General features: G+C 44.3%; 3 protein-coding genes across 3 annotated transcripts in view; 1 reads left to right on the top strand and 2 right to left on the bottom strand.

The window, feature by feature from the left end:
* Window positions 1–17,755, top strand: part of LOC139542004 (pro-neuregulin-3, membrane-bound isoform-like) — a 371,276-nt gene that overhangs the window by 98,339 nt on the left and 255,182 nt on the right. The window lies entirely within an intron of this gene.
* On the bottom strand, window positions 2,603–4,417 carry LOC139542005 (putative nuclease HARBI1). The gene is made up of 4 exons (XM_071346986.1): window positions 3,863–4,417; window positions 3,678–3,793; window positions 3,470–3,581; window positions 2,603–3,375 (listed from the first exon to the last, which is right to left on the bottom strand). The coding sequence occupies exons 1-4, from the start codon at window positions 4,332–4,334 to the stop codon at window positions 3,005–3,007; spliced, it is 1,071 nt and encodes a 356-aa protein (XP_071203087.1). The 5' UTR covers window positions 4,335–4,417; the 3' UTR covers window positions 2,603–3,004.
* Window positions 4,417–6,340, bottom strand: LOC139542006 (uncharacterized). The gene is made up of 7 exons (XM_071346987.1): window positions 5,587–6,340; window positions 5,323–5,499; window positions 5,171–5,232; window positions 5,002–5,088; window positions 4,873–4,914; window positions 4,631–4,804; window positions 4,417–4,551 (listed from the first exon to the last, which is right to left on the bottom strand). The coding sequence occupies exons 1-7, from the start codon at window positions 5,648–5,650 to the stop codon at window positions 4,516–4,518; spliced, it is 642 nt and encodes a 213-aa protein (XP_071203088.1). The 5' UTR covers window positions 5,651–6,340; the 3' UTR covers window positions 4,417–4,515.

Genomic DNA, 17,755 nt, shown 5'->3' with positions numbered 1-17,755 from the left:
CTGCTCTCCTCAATGCCTCCACCTGTTCCCATGGGAGGCGATCCCTCCCAGCCAGGATCTCCTCCCAAGTGTAGCAACCCTTTCCATCCAAAACATCGTCCCATGTCCATTGCTCCTTTCTCTCCTGTCCCTTACTCCGTTTCGTTTTCCCTTGCCGCTTGGTCTTAGCGTGTTGGTGGGTGATTCTGTAACGGCTGTCGCTCTCCTCATCCTCGGACGAGGTGAGGAGAGAAGGATCTTCAGACCAAAATGCAGGCTTTGGGAAATAAGCCATCTTTATTTAATAACGATGATGGCAACACGAAACGAAACAAAACACTTTCAAACTACAAAACAAGAAAACGACGTTGAACGAAACCTGAACATAAACTTACATAACTAAACATAAACTTACGTACAGGAAACGGACGACATCGAAATAAACGAACAGCCAAACAGTCCCGTATGGTACATACATTCGACGACACAGGAGACAATCACCCACAACGAACACTGTGACAACGCCTACCTAAATATGACTCTTAATTAGAGGAACGCCAAACACCTGCCTCTAATTAAGAGCCATACCAGGCAACCCAAAACCAACACAGAAACAGAAAACATAGAATGCCCACCCAACCTCACGTCCTGACCAACTAACACACAAAAACTAACATAAATAGGTCAGGAACGTGACAGCCGTTTCCAGCTACAATAGTAATTTACAACATTAACAATGTCTACACTGTATTTCTGATCAATTTGATGTCATTTTAATGGACAAAAAAAAAATGTATTTCAAAAACAAGGACATTTACTAAGTGACCCCAAACTTTTGAACGGTAGGCATGTCTCATGTGATTCACAGGTGGTTCACAGCAGCACTTACGGATGTGTTGACTTGACAACTGACACTCTCCTTCTTTTGTTGCATGCTGGCTGAAGACCTAGCTAGCCAGTAACTGTCCAACACAAGACACAGATGAAATGGGAAACATACACTGGCTATACAAAACATTAGGAACACCTTTCTAATATTGAGTTGCACCGCCCTTTTGCCCTCAGAAGGGCCCATGTTCACTCCAATGTTTCCCACAGTTGTGTCGAGTTGGCTGGATGTTCTTTGGGTGGTGGACCATTTTTGATACACACGAGAAACTGTTGTGCGTGAAAAACCCAGCAGCGTTGCAGCTCGACACAAACTGGTGTGCCTGGCAACTACTACCATACCCCGTTGAAAGGGTAACATTCACCTTCTGAATGTCACACATACACAATCTATTTATCAATTGTCTCAAGGCTTAACAAGCCTTCTTTAACCTGTCTCCTCTCCTTCATCTACACTGATTGAAGTAACTTTAACCAGGGATCATAGCTTTCAACTGATCAATCTGATCAAGAGCAGGTGTCCTTAATGTTTTGTATACTCAGTGTATAATTATCTTTGCCATAGATGAGTAGGGTAAACTTTTAGTTATGTTGGCTGACACCCTACAGTGAAATTGTGGCACGAGTAGAGTAGCTATCTAGGTATATGAACCACGTCCATCCGCAAACACGCCTTCTCCAATGTTGGTTACAAGGTGGTACTTATTTAATTAAGTTAGGTAAAAGAATATCATGTTACCATTGGTGTATTAAAATTTGAAATTGGGTGATGTCATTTTGTACCCTTAATAATGAATCCAAGTGTTTGTCATGGGGCGAGGGGACCAGTAACTTAATAATGATCAAACATTATCAATGTAGAAGCAACAGTAATTTTTCATACTTTGGTCATCATACTTTGATCTGGGTTCCTTCAAATATCATCCAATTCAATGAAAAACATGCTTTTTACTTTTCATGATCTTTAAAATGATTTTCATCGTAAATATTATGTATGGTTTCTCATCTGGGGCCTGTTGCACAAAACTAGGATAAGGGATTAAGCCAGGATATCTTGGTGATCCTGGCTCAATTGATCCGTAATCCGGTTGCACTAAAGATGGATAGGGGGCAGGAGGATATGTTATGGTATAAATTACCATGGAGATTTATTCTGTGGAGCTAGCCTGCTCCAGACCAGGCTAAATTCCAGGATCTATTTAATCTCATCCCTAATGTCAGTCAGCAGTCACCACAAATGGAAACCAATAGTTATTTCACTGCTCACTATACATTGTTATCACATATAACTAGACCCACTGTTATTATTTAAACGTTTGTGATCATTAATTTCAATGATTTTGGATAAAAAATGATTTTTAGATGATGTTGCTATCATTAGATAATTTACAGTTTCCCATAGACTATAAGGCTATATATAAAATGATAGAATATTAGGGCCACAGAGGGGAAAAAAACACAAGTCATAATATTGTAACCAGTTGTTTTAAAGGAGGACAGTTGTTAAAATGACAGATGTGGGGCATTTCGTGAAATTGTACTTCAGTATGGTTTCATAAACAAAGACATGCTGATGTGCCAGAATATTAAGTATCACATTGTCATAAGTATCAAAACTGTAAAAACAATATGTAGCTTTTCTGCAGAAAGAACCAGCCTCATAAATTTATGACTTTATCCTTTTTCTTCAGTGTGGCCCTAGTACTCTGTCATATAAACAAATACACATTCCATATGAATATAAAAACACAATGTGTAACATTATGTTCCTTTATTGAATAAGGACAAAACAAAGCAGGTAAACCATCAGCTCCTTTCGAAACTGAAGTCACAGTGACTCTACAAGATGGAAAGCACAGAATCCAAGCATATTATACAAAATGATACATACACATTCAAAGGTCTGTATATAACACACCCTGCATGTCTGCACACTAAAATAAATGCAGGACAAATCCATACACATCAACTGAACAGACAAATGAATGGATGCAGTAGCCTCCCTGCAGCCTTGTATTACACACAGTATACCGCACAAACATCATAAGAGGCCAAATTCGTCAAAAAACGAACCCAAAAAAAACCAAATTCCTCTGCCACCGCAGGACATATTTAACCAAAATTGAAAGCACACATACTAACTAAAATAATTCAACACATATTGGTCCCTCAGCAGCCGACCACTGTCGTCATCAGGGAAGATTGCCGGATTGTCCCAGTCCATGGCTGGTGGCACTCTGGGGGCCCTCTCCTTCCTCAGGCAGGCCACATTGTGGAGGACAGCACAAGCCACAGTAATATCACATGCCCTAACAGGGCTGACCCTTAATTTGTGAAGGCAGTGAAAGCGTGCCTTCAGGAGGCCAAAGGTCATTTCAACTCTGGCCCTGGTCCTGGCATGGGCATGGTTGTAGGCCTGCTGTGCTTCCTGGGGGTCTGTGAAAGGTGTCAGGAGAAAAGGCTGGCAGCCATACCCCCTGTCTCCCAGCAACACACCAGAGAATTCACCTGTCAACACAAAATCTCATCATTACTACCTCATAAACACAGTGATATTCTTGACACAGCCATGATGGTTATAAATAGGGGTTGTGTGGCTTACCTTGTGATAGGCACTGATAGATTTCAGAGGCCCGAAAGATTCTGGAGTCATGGACTGAGCCAGGCCATTTTGCCACAACATTGCTGATCACACAGTCAGCATTGCAGACCATCTGAAATCATAAGATGAGGAATATTACACCAATCAATGCACATCACTGGCAATGCAGAGTGTTCGTCAATGGACAATATCAAAAAGTTATGTTCACCTGAACATTAATGCTGTGAAAGGATTTCCTATTCACAAAATCGGCCTCATGGGCACCTGAGGGGGCTTTTATCCTTATGTGTGTGCAGTCCACTGCACCAATGACATTGGGGAAACCTGTCACACAAAGTAATGAGTATCCTACTATGTGTTAACAGTTGTCCTGTAATTTGTAGATCCTCTTACCTGCAATCCTATAGAACTCCTCTTTGATGTCACAGAGTCTTCTGTGGCCAGGGAAGGAGATGAAGACATCTGCTAATGCTTTGATAGCCAGACACACACTCCTTATTGTGCGGCAAATTGTGGCCTTGTTCAGCTGTTCTGCATCCCCCACTGAGTACAGGAAGGCTCCACTAGCAAAAAAGCGCAAGGCCACACAAACCATTTGCTCCACACTCAGTGCATGGCTCCGTGCAGTGCGGTGCTTAATCCTGGGACCCAGTAGTCTGCATAGATACCTGATGCCATCTGCAGAAAACCTGTATCTTTCATATAGATGGTCATCAGGGAAGGCCAGTGGGTCCAACCGGTCCCTGAAGACCCTTTCTCGCCTGAAGGCTCTCCTCAGCACAAGTGCTTCTTCATCCACCACATCTCGCACGAATGGGCATGCCATTGTCAGAGCAGAAAGGAACACACAATTTTGGGCCTTCATATAGGCTAGTGGCCACACCTGGTGCTGGGGGGGTGGGCAAAAGAGGGCGATGCCTTATAACGATGACTTGGTTGTACTGATTGCTGGGAAAATAAAAAAAACCTTAGAAAGATGCCACCGTCCTGTGTGCTCACAATAAGAGCTCATATGTCATGGCTCACTTGACTTTACGAGAATATACCTAATTTTTATTTTGAGCTGTGTCATCTTCTTGGAGCTGGGGGAGGAAAGAAAAATAATGATTAATACATTTGTGTTACAGTTAGCATACAGTGTACATTGAAGGCATATCTCACCTCCCTCTCAAGTTTTTTTATTTCAAGGTCCAGTTTCCTAATTGTCCTCTTTTTTATTTCGGACTCCAGTGCAAGATTTTCCATCTTTTTCTTCTTGTACTGAATGTCTATGTCTGCCAGTTCTATTTGGCGCCGGAGGTGGTTGCCATACAACTTTCTGATAGCTTGTGAGCTCTGTGAACACAATACAATTAGCGCAGCTGGAATTTGGCAGGATGTGGTGTCCTTTTATTAATACGCACTATGTTGCCAGGCTGGTTTTCCCACTGTATAGCATCTGGGTCCTGTAAAAGAAATTAGATTTTTTGATTTTGATGAGGACTCCTCACCATTGTAGAGTAAATAGTACTTTCACAGTCTTAACATGATACCTCATGCCTTCTGGAATCCAGAGAGATGGTCTCCTCCTCATCATCGTCTCCATCATGTGCTGTTGCTGCTGCACTGGGGCCTTCACCCTATCACATTTAATCGGATTCATATTGAAGCTAGTAGACAAGACATGCCAGGCCTACAGTATGCCTTTGATGGAGTACTCACTGGATCAGCATCGTCTGGTGCTTGTGCTGGTGGCTCTAACAGGAACACAGTGCTGCCAGACACTGCAAGGCAATAGGTAAACCAAAGTCAGACAGTCCAAATTGATTCAATATGAATGTGGTTGTATCCCATGTAGAGATGGAAGGACATACCTTGAATGAAGCGGGTGGCATCTTGGGAGGAACCTATGCTCGTCTCTTTCCCCCCAGGGATCCCCTCTAAGACGGGCCTGCCTTTATTTAGCTCCAAGGCCATGTCCTCTGCTGGGGTAAGGTCAGCCTTTGGTGACCCACCACCCGTGCCTTGTCTGTGGGTATTCTTTTTCACTGCTAAAACAGTACAGACAATGTGTGAGCAGGCACCTTCTGGGTACAATATATGCTTGTGCTTTGTTAAATATTAGTCAGGGACCATACCATTCTGCAGAATGTTCTTGTATTTGATTTTGACCTGCTGCCATGTCCGTTTTGGCCCGTTCATGTTTAATCTACACACACACACACACACACACACACACACACATTTAATGGAGTCACACTGCAAAAAATTACTTGGTATTTTTGTCTTGTTTTCAGTAAAAATATCAAAAAATGTATCATAGCTTTATACAGTGTGATGGAGTTACTTTACACAATTTCACTCATATCTGCAGTGCATTTCAATTAAAAATTTAACCGTTTCATAATTACAGTACAACTGCATTTTTGGAGATGTGAATTAAATATTTGAATTGTAATTGTGATGTTTCAGCGGAGCGGTGAGTGTGTAATTGTGCACTACTTACGCATTCAGGCGGTCTGCAATACTTTGCCACGCTTTTTCTCTTTGCTTTATCACTGTGGCGGTGTTGCCTTTCTTCTTAATTATATATTTTACCTCCTCGTATGCCTCCATGAGGATTTGTGCTTCCGACGGGGAAAAGTACGCGGCTCTAGTTGCCATGGTAAATCAGTTAATCTGTGATCTGTGGCGGGGTCTATTTGAGTGAGCCGTGAGCGCGCACCTATCCAGGATTGGTTTCACCTGGCTTAATGAATCCGTGTCTGCTCATCCTGGCTTGGTCTTTGTGCAACCAATTAAGCCTGGACGCACATGTTTTGGCTTCATTGAGCTCAGCTGAGTCATTTATCCCGGATGTCTTAATTCTACTTTTGTGCAACAGGCCCCAGGTCTGTGGAGGATGACCGCACCAAATCTGAACCAATCATAGACGTGCATGTTTAATTCAAATCTGGTCTTGCAGTGCAGGCCTGTAGTACACAGAGTTTTACGGTAACGGTAAAGTGCTGGATGATTCATCATGAATGGCCAGCTCTGATAAAGCAGTGTGTCTAGTTAATACGCTGACAGCAGCACTGACTGGGCAATCACACTCTTCCAGTTTATTCAAGTGGCTAGGGAAGTCACTCCTACACTCCAGGGACTGGTAGTAATTTTCAACCTGCAAGTCGGATGATACGCACGGCTTCATTCGCTCGCTCGCTCGCTCGCATCCCAACCGCCTTCTCTCAGCTTGCTCTCTCTCCTCCCTCCCCCTCTTTCCTCCTTCATAGTTTAAAATATAATATATCTGATGTGCTTTTCCACTCCCTTTCTATAGTTCCCAAATAGCCCCACGGCAGGAAGGGCTGACTTTCTCCTTCCCACACTGCTTTCTTGTGCTAAACTTTAACAGGCAAATTGATTGGTGGAGACAAGCCTCTGGTAATCTGCCTGGGAGTGCTTAGGCTTGATTGGCATTTGGGCAGCGGTGATAGACACAGTCTACACACACACACAAAAAAAGGAAGCCACAAAAACATTCATAGAGATGGAGATCCAGCTGTCACATTTGGTACCTGGCACACTAAAAAAGCCAAACCACTTTCCCAATGATTTAGATCAGCGGTGTAAAACTCATTCCATGGAGGGCCTAGAGTCTGCTGGTTTTTGGAGTCTAATATGTTAGAGGAGGGGGGGTGCTAAGCTGAAATGGAATTGTTTTAAGATGGTAATACTATGGATCATTAAGCTATTTTATTTTTTATTTTAGGACCCCTTTAGGTATACATTTTTGTTAAATAAATGTTGGCCTTTACTACTAAAGGCCATAGAAACACCTTGAATAACATATTAATAAGTGGCAAAACGGACAATAAAAAACATAAATCAGAAGAAACAAGGGTTTGAAGTGTCTGCCCTAAATCGGGGAGATATAAAAAAAACTCAGAAAATATAGATACATTTTACACATATTTAACCCTTTTTTGGGGTAGGCACAAAACTACCTTCATACTTCCATTTGTTTTCTTTTAACCGCAGCTGGTACATTCGGACAAGTCCCGTGGCACTTGTGGGGGTTGTAGAGCAAAATGGACAACACCATCATGTTTGTGAGAATCCCCTTTCCACAGTGGGGTCACGTCAGTTTGTAGCCCAAACGGTTCAGACGCTACCAAACAGAAGTTGGCACATCGACGCTACCGCTACAGACGTGATTTTCTAGATGTCTCATGGACTGAGAAACACCGCTCTAGCTCTGCCACTTTTTAGCGTGGATACGATGTATTGAGGTATATACAATCTCTAGTTTAAACTGACGGATTTTGATGTGGATTCTTTTGTTATGTAACTTAGATTGACGCACCGGTGTGACAATCGACTCTAGGTGGTTAAGACCTAGACAACCAGGTGAAGGGAGTTCCTTACTAATTAGTGACCTTAATTCATCAATCAAGTACAAAGGAGAAGCAAAAACCCACAGATACTCGGCCATCCGTGGAATGAATTTGACACGTGACTTAGATTAATCACGATGGCAATAATTACTGTTGACCATTTTTTCTGAATTGAAGTTGCCTGTAGTGCAGGATGTGTATGAATAGGAAGATACACATGAGGGGTGCATGAAAATCCATGGCCCCATAATGCAAGGATCTGTGCACAATTCCTGGAAGCTGAAAATGTCCCAGTTCAACTCTTCTGAGTTGTCCTTATGTTAGGTCCTGATCTGTCTATGCCAAATGGCTTTGGGCTACACTAGTTCATTTAGCAGACAAGATTTGCTTAGAATTCCGTGGCATTATTTTACAGTATGAAGAATACAATTGAACAAAGTTGAATAAAATATAAAGGATATTTTCTCAATGATTTGAGGGAGTGCGCACCTGCGGCTGTTCTTTTTGAGCGGTTATTAACAAAGAAATAGGTACTCCTAAATGCTTAATTTAGAGTTATTAATGTCACTTTAGTTGTTCTACAAACATTAGGCATTATGTTTTGATTTTTTAGACATTGTAAGGCAGCATGATGCGACTCTAATGATGATTTGAAAAAGTCGCGTGAAAGGCATGAGCTCTGCTTAGGTTTTTTGTGCAGGCTGTACAGTCTTCATCAGTCTTTCATTCAATTTGACAAGCACTTGACAATGCCTCGAAATTTACGGCGGCATCCACTTTGTGTAGCTGTAACCCAACCTAAAAAAAATCCACGCCTTTTGCGGCCAGTGGCCATTGTGCCCTTGGCCTGGAGTGCTGCGTCGTGCCCCTCTCCTGAGTACTGTGCGTTCACTTACATGGCTCTACATCATGTGATCAGTTATTTTTTAAATGTTTATTTAAGGGGTGGATCTGTCACATCTGCTCCTGCTACGCCCTCTGGTGTTCATCCGGTGTCTTCTTGACCTGAAATTACTCCCCCTGTACACTCTCTCTCACTCCCTCTCCCTCTCTGTGTGATTGTGTGGTTGGAGACAAGTGTGCTGGAGTCAGAGCAGATCCCTACCAGCTGCAACTCGTTCCATAATCAAGACCTCTCCAAATACTCAGTCCTGCCACTTCCACTCTGCCAGATCATAATCTCTGCTCTGTCAGTTCATGATTCTAGTCATTTATGATTATGTAATATCCTGTTACGCTGCTGTACCCGTTTCCCTGCCTGACACGTTTATCCTCTCATTGCAATTTACCGCTCTCTCTGGCTCCTGTCTCCCGTTCCACATCTCACCACCCAACTACCTTGCTCTGGATTTTACTCACCACCACTACCTTGGATTCCCCTCAACCTGTTTACCCTGTTCTACTCAGCAAACTCCAACCTCAGTCTCTACATCTGTTTTTCTGCAACTCATCCGAGCTTCCCCGGATCTGCACGCCATATGTCCTTTTGTAACAATAAATATTTTAATTTCATTCATCCCTGTTTCCTCATCTGAGTCTGCTCTTGGGTTCCCCTGTGTCGCTCCGCATAACAGTACGATCTGGCCTAGAGATAAACCCAGCAGACTCCACTACTTTTCACCAAACTCTTGTTGGTAAAGGCCCTTAAAGCCCTGCTGGAGAACATCAAGGAGTTTTCACGGAGCCTGTCTGACCTACAGGTCCGAACCTCCGCCCGGAGTTCACAACCAGTCTCAAGTCCCTCTTCTCCACCCCGGGAGCCTTTTGTTCCGACTCCTGAGCGCTATGATGGTAATCTTGGCACTTGCAGAGCCTTTCTTGTGCAATGTTCTTTAGTATTTGAGCAACAACCCTACTCTTATGCTAGTGAATGAGCCAAGATTTCTGGAGCAGCGCTTTCCTGTGCCACTGCGATGTGGGAGAGACAGTCACCTATCTGCTTCTCCTACGGTAGATTCACAGATGAGATGAGGAAGGTCTTCGACCACCCAGTTTGTGGAAAGGATGCCGCTAAACGACTTCTGTCCCTTGTGGCAAACCTCTTCAAGGTTATGAGCGTTTGTCACAAATTAAGTGGGAAACTGCCACCAAATTACCCCAGAATGAGAGTTCTTTCGAACAGGACAGTACCTGTGTGTTTGTTCCTCCGTCCTGGTCCTCCCAGGTTGTAGGCAAGGTCAAGGATAGCAGGGTTCGGTAGACGAATCGGGTTCTCGGTAGGTCCAGGTCCAAACGCCAACAGGTAAGTCCAAAACAGTCCAGCTCATACACTGTAAATCCAGCCAATATCTATTGTCTCTTTCTCTACGGTTCATAGATCCTTCCAGCCCTCTCTTCCTCTTCCTGGTTTTTCTTGACCCTTTATCTGTGTGTCGGCTCCACCTTCTGAGGGTTCCCCTTGCTTCTGGGACTCTGAGTTTTGGCAGTCGGCCATTTTGTGATCGGTAGTTCTGATCGGGGTGGCCATTTTAGTGATCGGGCAGAGCCCGTTTATTAGTTCTGCTCTCACATATCTGCCATTTATCACTCGACCCCCTTCTTTGCCACACCCTTCATCAAGGCTCCCAGAGTGTGGCTGAAATGGCATGTGTGTTATGCTGGTGAATGAGGACCCAAAAGCGACTTAATAGAAACAGAGTCTTTATTCCAGTCTTAAACAAAAACGATACTCCTGGATATTATCTTAGGTAAATCCAAAACAGGAAAACTGAAATCCTCTCGTCAGTAGAGAGGAACGACTGGAGACGCGACCACAGACTGCAGGTCGCTTCGGGAAGGCACAGGCCGTAGCTGACATAGACACCTGCTCACACGCAGCATCTGAAGAAGGCAAAAACACGACAGGGCGGAACAAGGACACAGAACAGCAAACATCAAATAAGGATCCGACAAGGACAGAAGCGGAAAACAGAGGGAGAAATAGGGACTCTAATCAGAGGGCAAAATAGGGGACAGGTGTGAAAGAGTAAATGAGGTAGTTAGGAGAATGAGGAACAGCTGGGAGCAGGAACGGAACGATAGAGAGAGAGAGAGAGCGAGAGAGGGAGAGAGGGAGGGGGAGAGAGAGGGATAGAAAAAGGGAAAGAACCTAATAAGACCAGCAGAGGGAAACGAATAGAAGGGAAGCACAGGGACAAGACATGATAATCAATGACAAAACATGACAATGTGAGTTCTGCACCCTTGCCGCAGAGAGCAGCTGGAATGACGAGGCCCTTCAGGGACATTCCGGAACGCACTCACTGAGACCCTCAAAGACGAGTCGGGTTCCAGAGAGGAGCCTGATGGACTTGACAAACTCATTTCTCTCACTATCTGCATTGACAACTGTCTCCGTGAGCGTCGGAGGGAGTGGGGAGGTAGGGTTGCATGTCCTATAACATCTCCTTCAGTGCCTTGCTCTCCTTCTCCGACTGCATCACATCTCCAGGCATGTTCTAATCCTGAACCCATGCAGCTCTGCCGGACCCGTCTATCTCCAGAGGAGAGGCAGCGGCATATCAGTACTAGGAGCTGTCTATATTGTGGCCAGGTTGGTCACCTGGTCTCCACTTGTTCCTTGAGACTGGTTGTCCAGCAAAAGAGGGGGCTCAGCAGTAGTGGGGGATATACTGTTGAGCCAAATCGCCTGCCCATCGTCTCCCAGACCCTTGCTTGAGGCCAACCTTGTGTGGCAGAGCCAGGCTTTTCCTCTGTCTGCTCTCATCGATTCAGGCACCGACGAGAGCTTTCTGGACCGAGGGGTTGTTAATCAGTTGGGCCTGGACACTGTTTTGCTTGATTGACCTCTGGATGCCAACGCTCTCAATGGAAAGCTACTCTTCAGGGTTTTGGAAAGAACTGTTCCTGTTATCCTGCTTCTCTCTGGAAAAGATCAGTTTCCACATAATCGACTGTTCTCACTCACTTCTGGGTCATCCATGGTTAAAGCTACACAACCCACAGATTGACTGGTCCACCGGAAAGTAACTACTTGGAGTACATTTTGTCATTCCAATTGTCTACATTCTGCCCTTCCTCCTGCCTTGTCTGCACCCCAGTCCATTCCAGAACCCCCAGACCTGTCTTCTGTTCCTCCAGAGTATCACGGTCTAGCTCATGTGTTCAGTAAGCACCACACCCCATTTCTGCCGCCTCATCGGCCGTACGACTGTGCTATCGAGCTACAGCCTGGAGCTCCACTCCTTAGTAGCAGGTTGTATAACCTCTCTCGCCCTGCGCAAGAGGCCATGGAAGAATACATCCAGGACTCCCTGGCTGTCGGACATATCAGGCCTTCTTCCTCTCCGGTGGGAGCTGGGTTTTTCTTTATCAAGAAGGATCGGTCACTGAGGCCATGCATACTCTTCCGTGGGTTGAATAGTATTACTGTCAGGAACAAGTATCCCTTGCCACTCATCAGTGCTGCTTTCCCCCTCCCCTCCATGGTGCCACTGTGTTTAATAAACTTGACCTACAGAATACATACCACCTTGTCCACATTAGAGAAGGGGACGAGTGGAAAACGGCGTTCAACGCACCACTTGGACATTTCAAGCATTTGGTCATACCTTTTGGTCTCATTGCTGTTTTTCAGAGCCTGGTTAACCTCTTTGGGGCAGTATTTTGACATCCGGATGAAAAGAGTGCCCAAAGTAAACTGCCTGTTACTCAGGCCCAGAAGCTAGGATATGCATATAATTGGTAGATTTGGATAGAAAACTCTAAAGTTTCTAAAACTGTTAAAATAATGTCTGTGAGTATAACATAACTGATATGGCAGGCAAAACCCCAAGGACAAACCATCCCCCCCAAAATAAATTTCAGCCTACCAATGTTTCCAATGGCTTTCATGTTTATTATAAGGCCAAAACCTCCCAGATTGCAGTTCCTAGGGCTTCCACTAGATGTCAAGTCTTTAGAAAGAGTTTCAGGCTTGTTTTTGGACAAATGAGCTAGAAATTGTATTTTTTCTAAGTGGCTCCCATTTTGGCTGTAGTGTTTTCATGCGCGTGGATGAGAGCGTGTTCTTTGTTTTTTATCTCCGGTAAAGACAATAACGATTCTCCGTCTTAAATTTTATAGTTTATTTACGTATTAGGGTACCTTAGGTTTGATTATAAACGTTGTTTGACTTGTTTGGATAAGCTTATTAGTAACGTTTGGGATTCATTTTGTATGCATTTTGAAGGAGGGAAACCGGTGGATTATTGAATGAAGTGTGCCAGCTAAACTGAGTTTTTTGGGATATAAAGAAGGACATTATCGAACAAAATGAGGCAGCGTTCTGGGAACTCTAGCACCGCTTCACTTCTGCTCCAATCTTTACCCAGCCAGACCCAGAACTCCAGTTCGTCCTCGAGGTGGACGCTTCCGACACCCGGGTAGGTGCAGTCCTGTCTCAACGTTCTCCCTCAGATCAGAAGCTCCGTCCTTGTGCCTTCTTGTCCCGCAAGCTCTCACCTGCAGTGAGAAATGTTGACATAGTTAACTGGGAACTCCTGGCTGTTATTAAGCTGGCTCTTGAGGAGTGGCGGCACTGGTTAGAGGGTTCGGTACTTCCCTTCATTGTGCGGACGGATCACAAAAATCTAGCCTACATCCAGACCACCAAACGTCTGAACTCTCGGCAGGCCAGGTGGGCATTGTTTTTTGTAAGATTCAACTTCACACTCACTTATCACCCCGGATCTAAGAATTCCAAGCCTGACGCCTTCTCCCATCAGTTCACCGCAGACAAGTTCCGAGCCAGAAACCATTATGCCATCCTCCTGCATCGTTGCTACTGTCTCATGGGAGATTGAGTCCCGTGTTCGTCAGGCTCAGCTGAACCAGCCTTATCCTAGAAACGGTCCTTGTAAGGCTCTGTTTTTGCCAGAATCAATTTGTTCTGATGTTCTTCAATGGGCCCGTTCTACTCACCTGTCACCCTGGCATGAACCGGACTGTCGCCTTCCTGCGTCAGCAATTTTGGTTGCCCACCATGGAGAAAGACGCTCGGGAATTCATCTCAGCCTGCTCGGTCTGTGCTAGGAACAAAACCTCCACCAAACCTACATCTGGTCTGCTTCGTCCTCTTCCCATACCCAGTCGCCCCTGGTCACACATAGCTTTGGACTCCGTCACTGGCCTTCCCCCATCGAATGGAATGTCAGTCATCCTCACTATTATTGACCGATTTTCCAAAGCGGTTTACTTCATTCCCCTCTCCAAGCTTCCCTCCTCCCGGGAGACTGCGGACCTGCTGGTATCCCATGTTTTGCGGCTGCATGGCATCCCTAGTGACATTGTTTCTGACAGAGGACCCCAGTTTACATCCCAGGTATGGAGAGCCTTCTGCACAGCTCTGGGTATTAATGTTAGCCTTTCGGCTGGATATCACCCCCAGACCAACAGCCAGACCGAGCGGGCCAACCAAGAGTTGGAAACTGCAATACGCTGTGTGATTTCAGCTAACACTTCCTCCTGGAGTGCCCAGCTACCCTGGGTGGAATATGCCCACAACACCCTCATCAACACCTCATCAGGTATGTCTCCCTTTGAGTGTGCTCTGGGTTACCAACCTCCCTTGTTCCCTGCCCAAGAGGTCGAAGTAGTGGTGCCCTCAGTCCAGGACCACATGCGCCGTTCTCATCGTACCTGGAGGAGGGCCCGGGCTGCTCTTCTTCGTGCCTCCGCCAGGACCCAATCCCAAGCTAACCGTCGCTGTGCTTCAACCCCGGTCTACACTCCAGGCCAAAAGGTATGGCTTTCATCTAAGGACTTGCCCCTGAAAGTGGTTTCCAAAAAACTATCTCCCCGATTCATTGGCCCGTTTAAGATTGATCGAGTCATAAACCCCTCTGCTGTTCATTTGAAACTCGCAGACTCTCTGAGAATTCACCCCACCTTCCATGTATCCTTAAGTAAACCAGTCTGCTCTAGTCCCCTGTCCCCTCCTGCAGCAGCTCCTACACCCCCCCGGCTCATCGAAGACCATCCTGCCTATACCGTCCGGCGGCTTTTTAATGTGTGCCGTCGGGGTCACGGTTGGCAGTATCTGGTGGACTGGGAGGGATATGGGCCTGAGGAGCGCTGCTGGGTGCCCCGTTGTCACATTCTGGATCCCTCCCTCTTATAGGATTTTCATACCTCACACCCAGACAAGCCGGGTCGTGCGCCAGGTGGCGTCCATAGAGGGGGGGGAGGGTACGCCCTCTGGTGTTCATCCGGTGTTTTCTTGACCTGCAATTACTCTCTCTCTCTCTCTGTGTGGTTGAAGACAGGTGTGCTGGAGTCAGAGCAGATCCCTACCAGCTGCAGTTCCATAATCAAAACCTCTACAAATACTCAATCCGGCCACTTCCACTCTGCCAGATCGTAATCTCTGCTCAGTCAGTTCATGGTTCTAGCCATTTCTGATTATTCAAGATCCTGTTACACTGCTGTGCCGGTTTCCCTGCCTGACACCATTTATCCTCTCATTGCAGTTACCGCTCTCTCTGGCTCCTGTCTCCCATTCTACATCTCACCATCCAACTACCTTGCTCTGGATTTCACTCACCACCACTACCTTGGAATCCCCTCAGGACCTGTTTACCCTGTTCTACTAAGCTAACTCCAACCTCAGTCTCCACATCTGTTTTCTTTGTAACTCATCCGAGCTTCCCTGGATCTGCACTCCATGTCTCCCTGTGTAACAATAAATATTTTGGTTCATTCATCCCTGTTTCCTCATCTGCGTCTGCTCTTGGGTTCCCCTGTGTTGCTCCACTTAACAGGATCAGCTTAATATTGCGGAAAGATTGTTGCTTCCATCAATGTAATTGTCTGCATCATATCTTTTTTTGGTATAAATGTGTATATGATGTATAAACTGAAGGTAGAAGCCTAAGTGTTATTGTTTATTAGTTTACTCCAATTGGGGGGGTTGGGGTGCGGGGAATAAAGGTATATTAAAAAAAAAGTGTGTGTATCTATATTTTCCATATATTTTTCAACTGTGCTGTGATGCTTCACAAAAGTACTGAACCTTTCTATTCTCATAGCTTCTACAGATTGTAAATTAAAAAATAAACATTTTTGCTAAAATAAGTATTTGATTGAGTATGGCTTTTCAAATCACTCAGTATTGCTATCTGCAGCGTTAGTTCAAGGAAAATGTTACAATTCTTCAGCCATTCCTGGACTTGTGACCAAAAACGAGCTACCAAAATAAATGATCTTATGACTCTGTTTTCTCACAGCAAAATCTGCAGAGCTGGGAAGATTGTATCCCCTATATATATAACATTCTATTGGTTGCAAGAATTTTGTATAATTTAAATAGAAAAATGTGAAGTTTTGAATCTGGCGTTTTGCGTATCAATTCATAAACCATGTTTCATGGAATGGGTACATCGAAAATCTCTACCCAACTATTTTGCAATTTATGTGACACAGCTGTCAGTTTTTTTTTATCCTTAAATGAAATTGGTATATGTTTTTATTTATAACACTTTTCTTAAACCATTTATGTTCCTTATTACAGGGCCGACATACAAGTTCCTTACTTTTTCCCCTTCTACTTGCCTCTTCCATTTTCGTGGTAATGCTGCAATTAGTTGGTTGTAATTTTGAGTAGAGCAGACGTTTCCATATGTCTGTGTTAGCTGCCTCTGTAACATATCTTAACTAAAATGATATGTTTTTAAAAATTAATTAGTATATTTGAGTTTAACCACAATATTTGTTGTATTATTTGTTCTGTCTTTTCAGGTGGATTAAATTGAAATTACAACCAACTTTCTAAGGCTTGTTTAAAAAATAAAGATATTTTGGAGATTATTTCCTTTTCAAACAACCGAAAGTGGGCAGGTGTAATCTGAATAAAGGGAAAAACCCCACTCTTGAACAAAGGATGAGACATTCCTACCAATTTACTAGAGAACCAGTTTGGGTTTAAGTATAACTTTTGCATGACTGATGCCTTTAGTGAGAGGTCTAATGCTTTAAATTTAATCATTTCTGCCCTCTGAATTCATATTCGTTATATTCGCAACTGCACACGTCCTTATCCAATTCTGAGGTGCATATTGAAGATATTGGAAAAACTGTCCATGTACTTTTCGTCAGCCAATAAAATTAGTAGGCCTAACGAACAACAAAAGCACTAGCCTATGTCAATCTACTATCCCCCAAATATTCAAAACATAGTCTGGGACAGTTGTGGGATGCGATAGATCACAAATCAATACAACCACTAGCATCCCCCAAAAAATGTTACGCAATGTGGCTGACACAATAGATCAGAACATTTAGCTTAAAATGTTGATTAACTATTAGGCTATTTCTTCACATTATAAGCGCAGAAATACGCACACGGCAGTAGGCTGTAGGCACAAATGGTCCATTAGTGGAAAACACCATTAGAAAAAGTGACTGCAAATGTGATTATGCATGTAATGCTTTTAATATAAAGGTGCATTTTTATCTTCCCCAAACTTGAAACTCACACACTGTCATGTGTGGTCCCTCTCCGGCCTCTACGTCACCAGGCTTCCCGTTATGGCGCACACCTGCCACCATCGTTACACGCACCTGCGTGTCATCACTCACCTGGACTCCATCACTTCCTAGATTACCTGCCCTATATATGTCGCTCCCTTTGGTCCATCCCCAGGCGTCATTGTTTCTGTTTCCTGTCTGTGCGTTGTTCGTGTTTCTTGTTTTGTATTATGTTTCATTTATTTATTAAAACTCTCACTCCCTGAACTTGCTTACCGACTCTCAGCGCACACCTTACAGTTCTACACCTCTTGTAAAGCGGATACATGTGCTTAATTTTAAGAGGTTCTTTGGCCACTTTAGTGGTAATACAAATCAAAAGATATAGGCCAATGGGCTAGGCTACATGTGGTATGCGACTATGATTTTAAAAAGTTGCAAAAAAAAGGCATTGTTTCTTTCCTTACGCTGGGCATCATTCACA

Source organism: Salvelinus alpinus, chromosome 17, assembly GCF_045679555.1.
Source record: "Salvelinus alpinus chromosome 17, SLU_Salpinus.1, whole genome shotgun sequence".
Lineage (NCBI taxonomy): Eukaryota > Metazoa > Chordata > Actinopteri > Salmoniformes > Salmonidae > Salvelinus > Salvelinus alpinus.
The sequence above is the reverse complement of the archived record's forward strand: the minus strand, read 5'-3'. Positions and strand labels throughout refer to the sequence as shown.

Excerpts from the sequence above, each read along its gene's own strand:
- LOC139542006 (XM_071346987.1), bottom strand. The coding sequence starts at position 5,650 with ATGAACGGGCCAAAACGGACATGGCAGCAGGTCAAAATCAAATACAAG. Across the intron at positions 5,500-5,586 it reads CAAGAACATTCTGCAGAATG|CAGTGAAAAAGAATACCCAC; the intron begins GTATGGTCCCTG and ends GTACTGTTTTAG. Across the intron at positions 4,915-5,001 it reads TGGATTCCAGAAGGCATGAG|GACCCAGATGCTATACAGTG; the intron begins GTATCATGTTAA and ends TTTCTTTTACAG.
- LOC139542005 (XM_071346986.1), bottom strand. The coding sequence starts at position 4,334 with ATGAAGGCCCAAAATTGTGTGTTCCTTTCTGCTCTGACAATGGCATGC. Across the intron at positions 3,794-3,862 it reads GGAGTTCTATAGGATTGCAG|GTTTCCCCAATGTCATTGGT; the intron begins GTAAGAGGATCT and ends TTTGTGTGACAG. Across the intron at positions 3,582-3,677 it reads TTCACAGCATTAATGTTCAG|ATGGTCTGCAATGCTGACTG; the intron begins GTGAACATAACT and ends TTATGATTTCAG.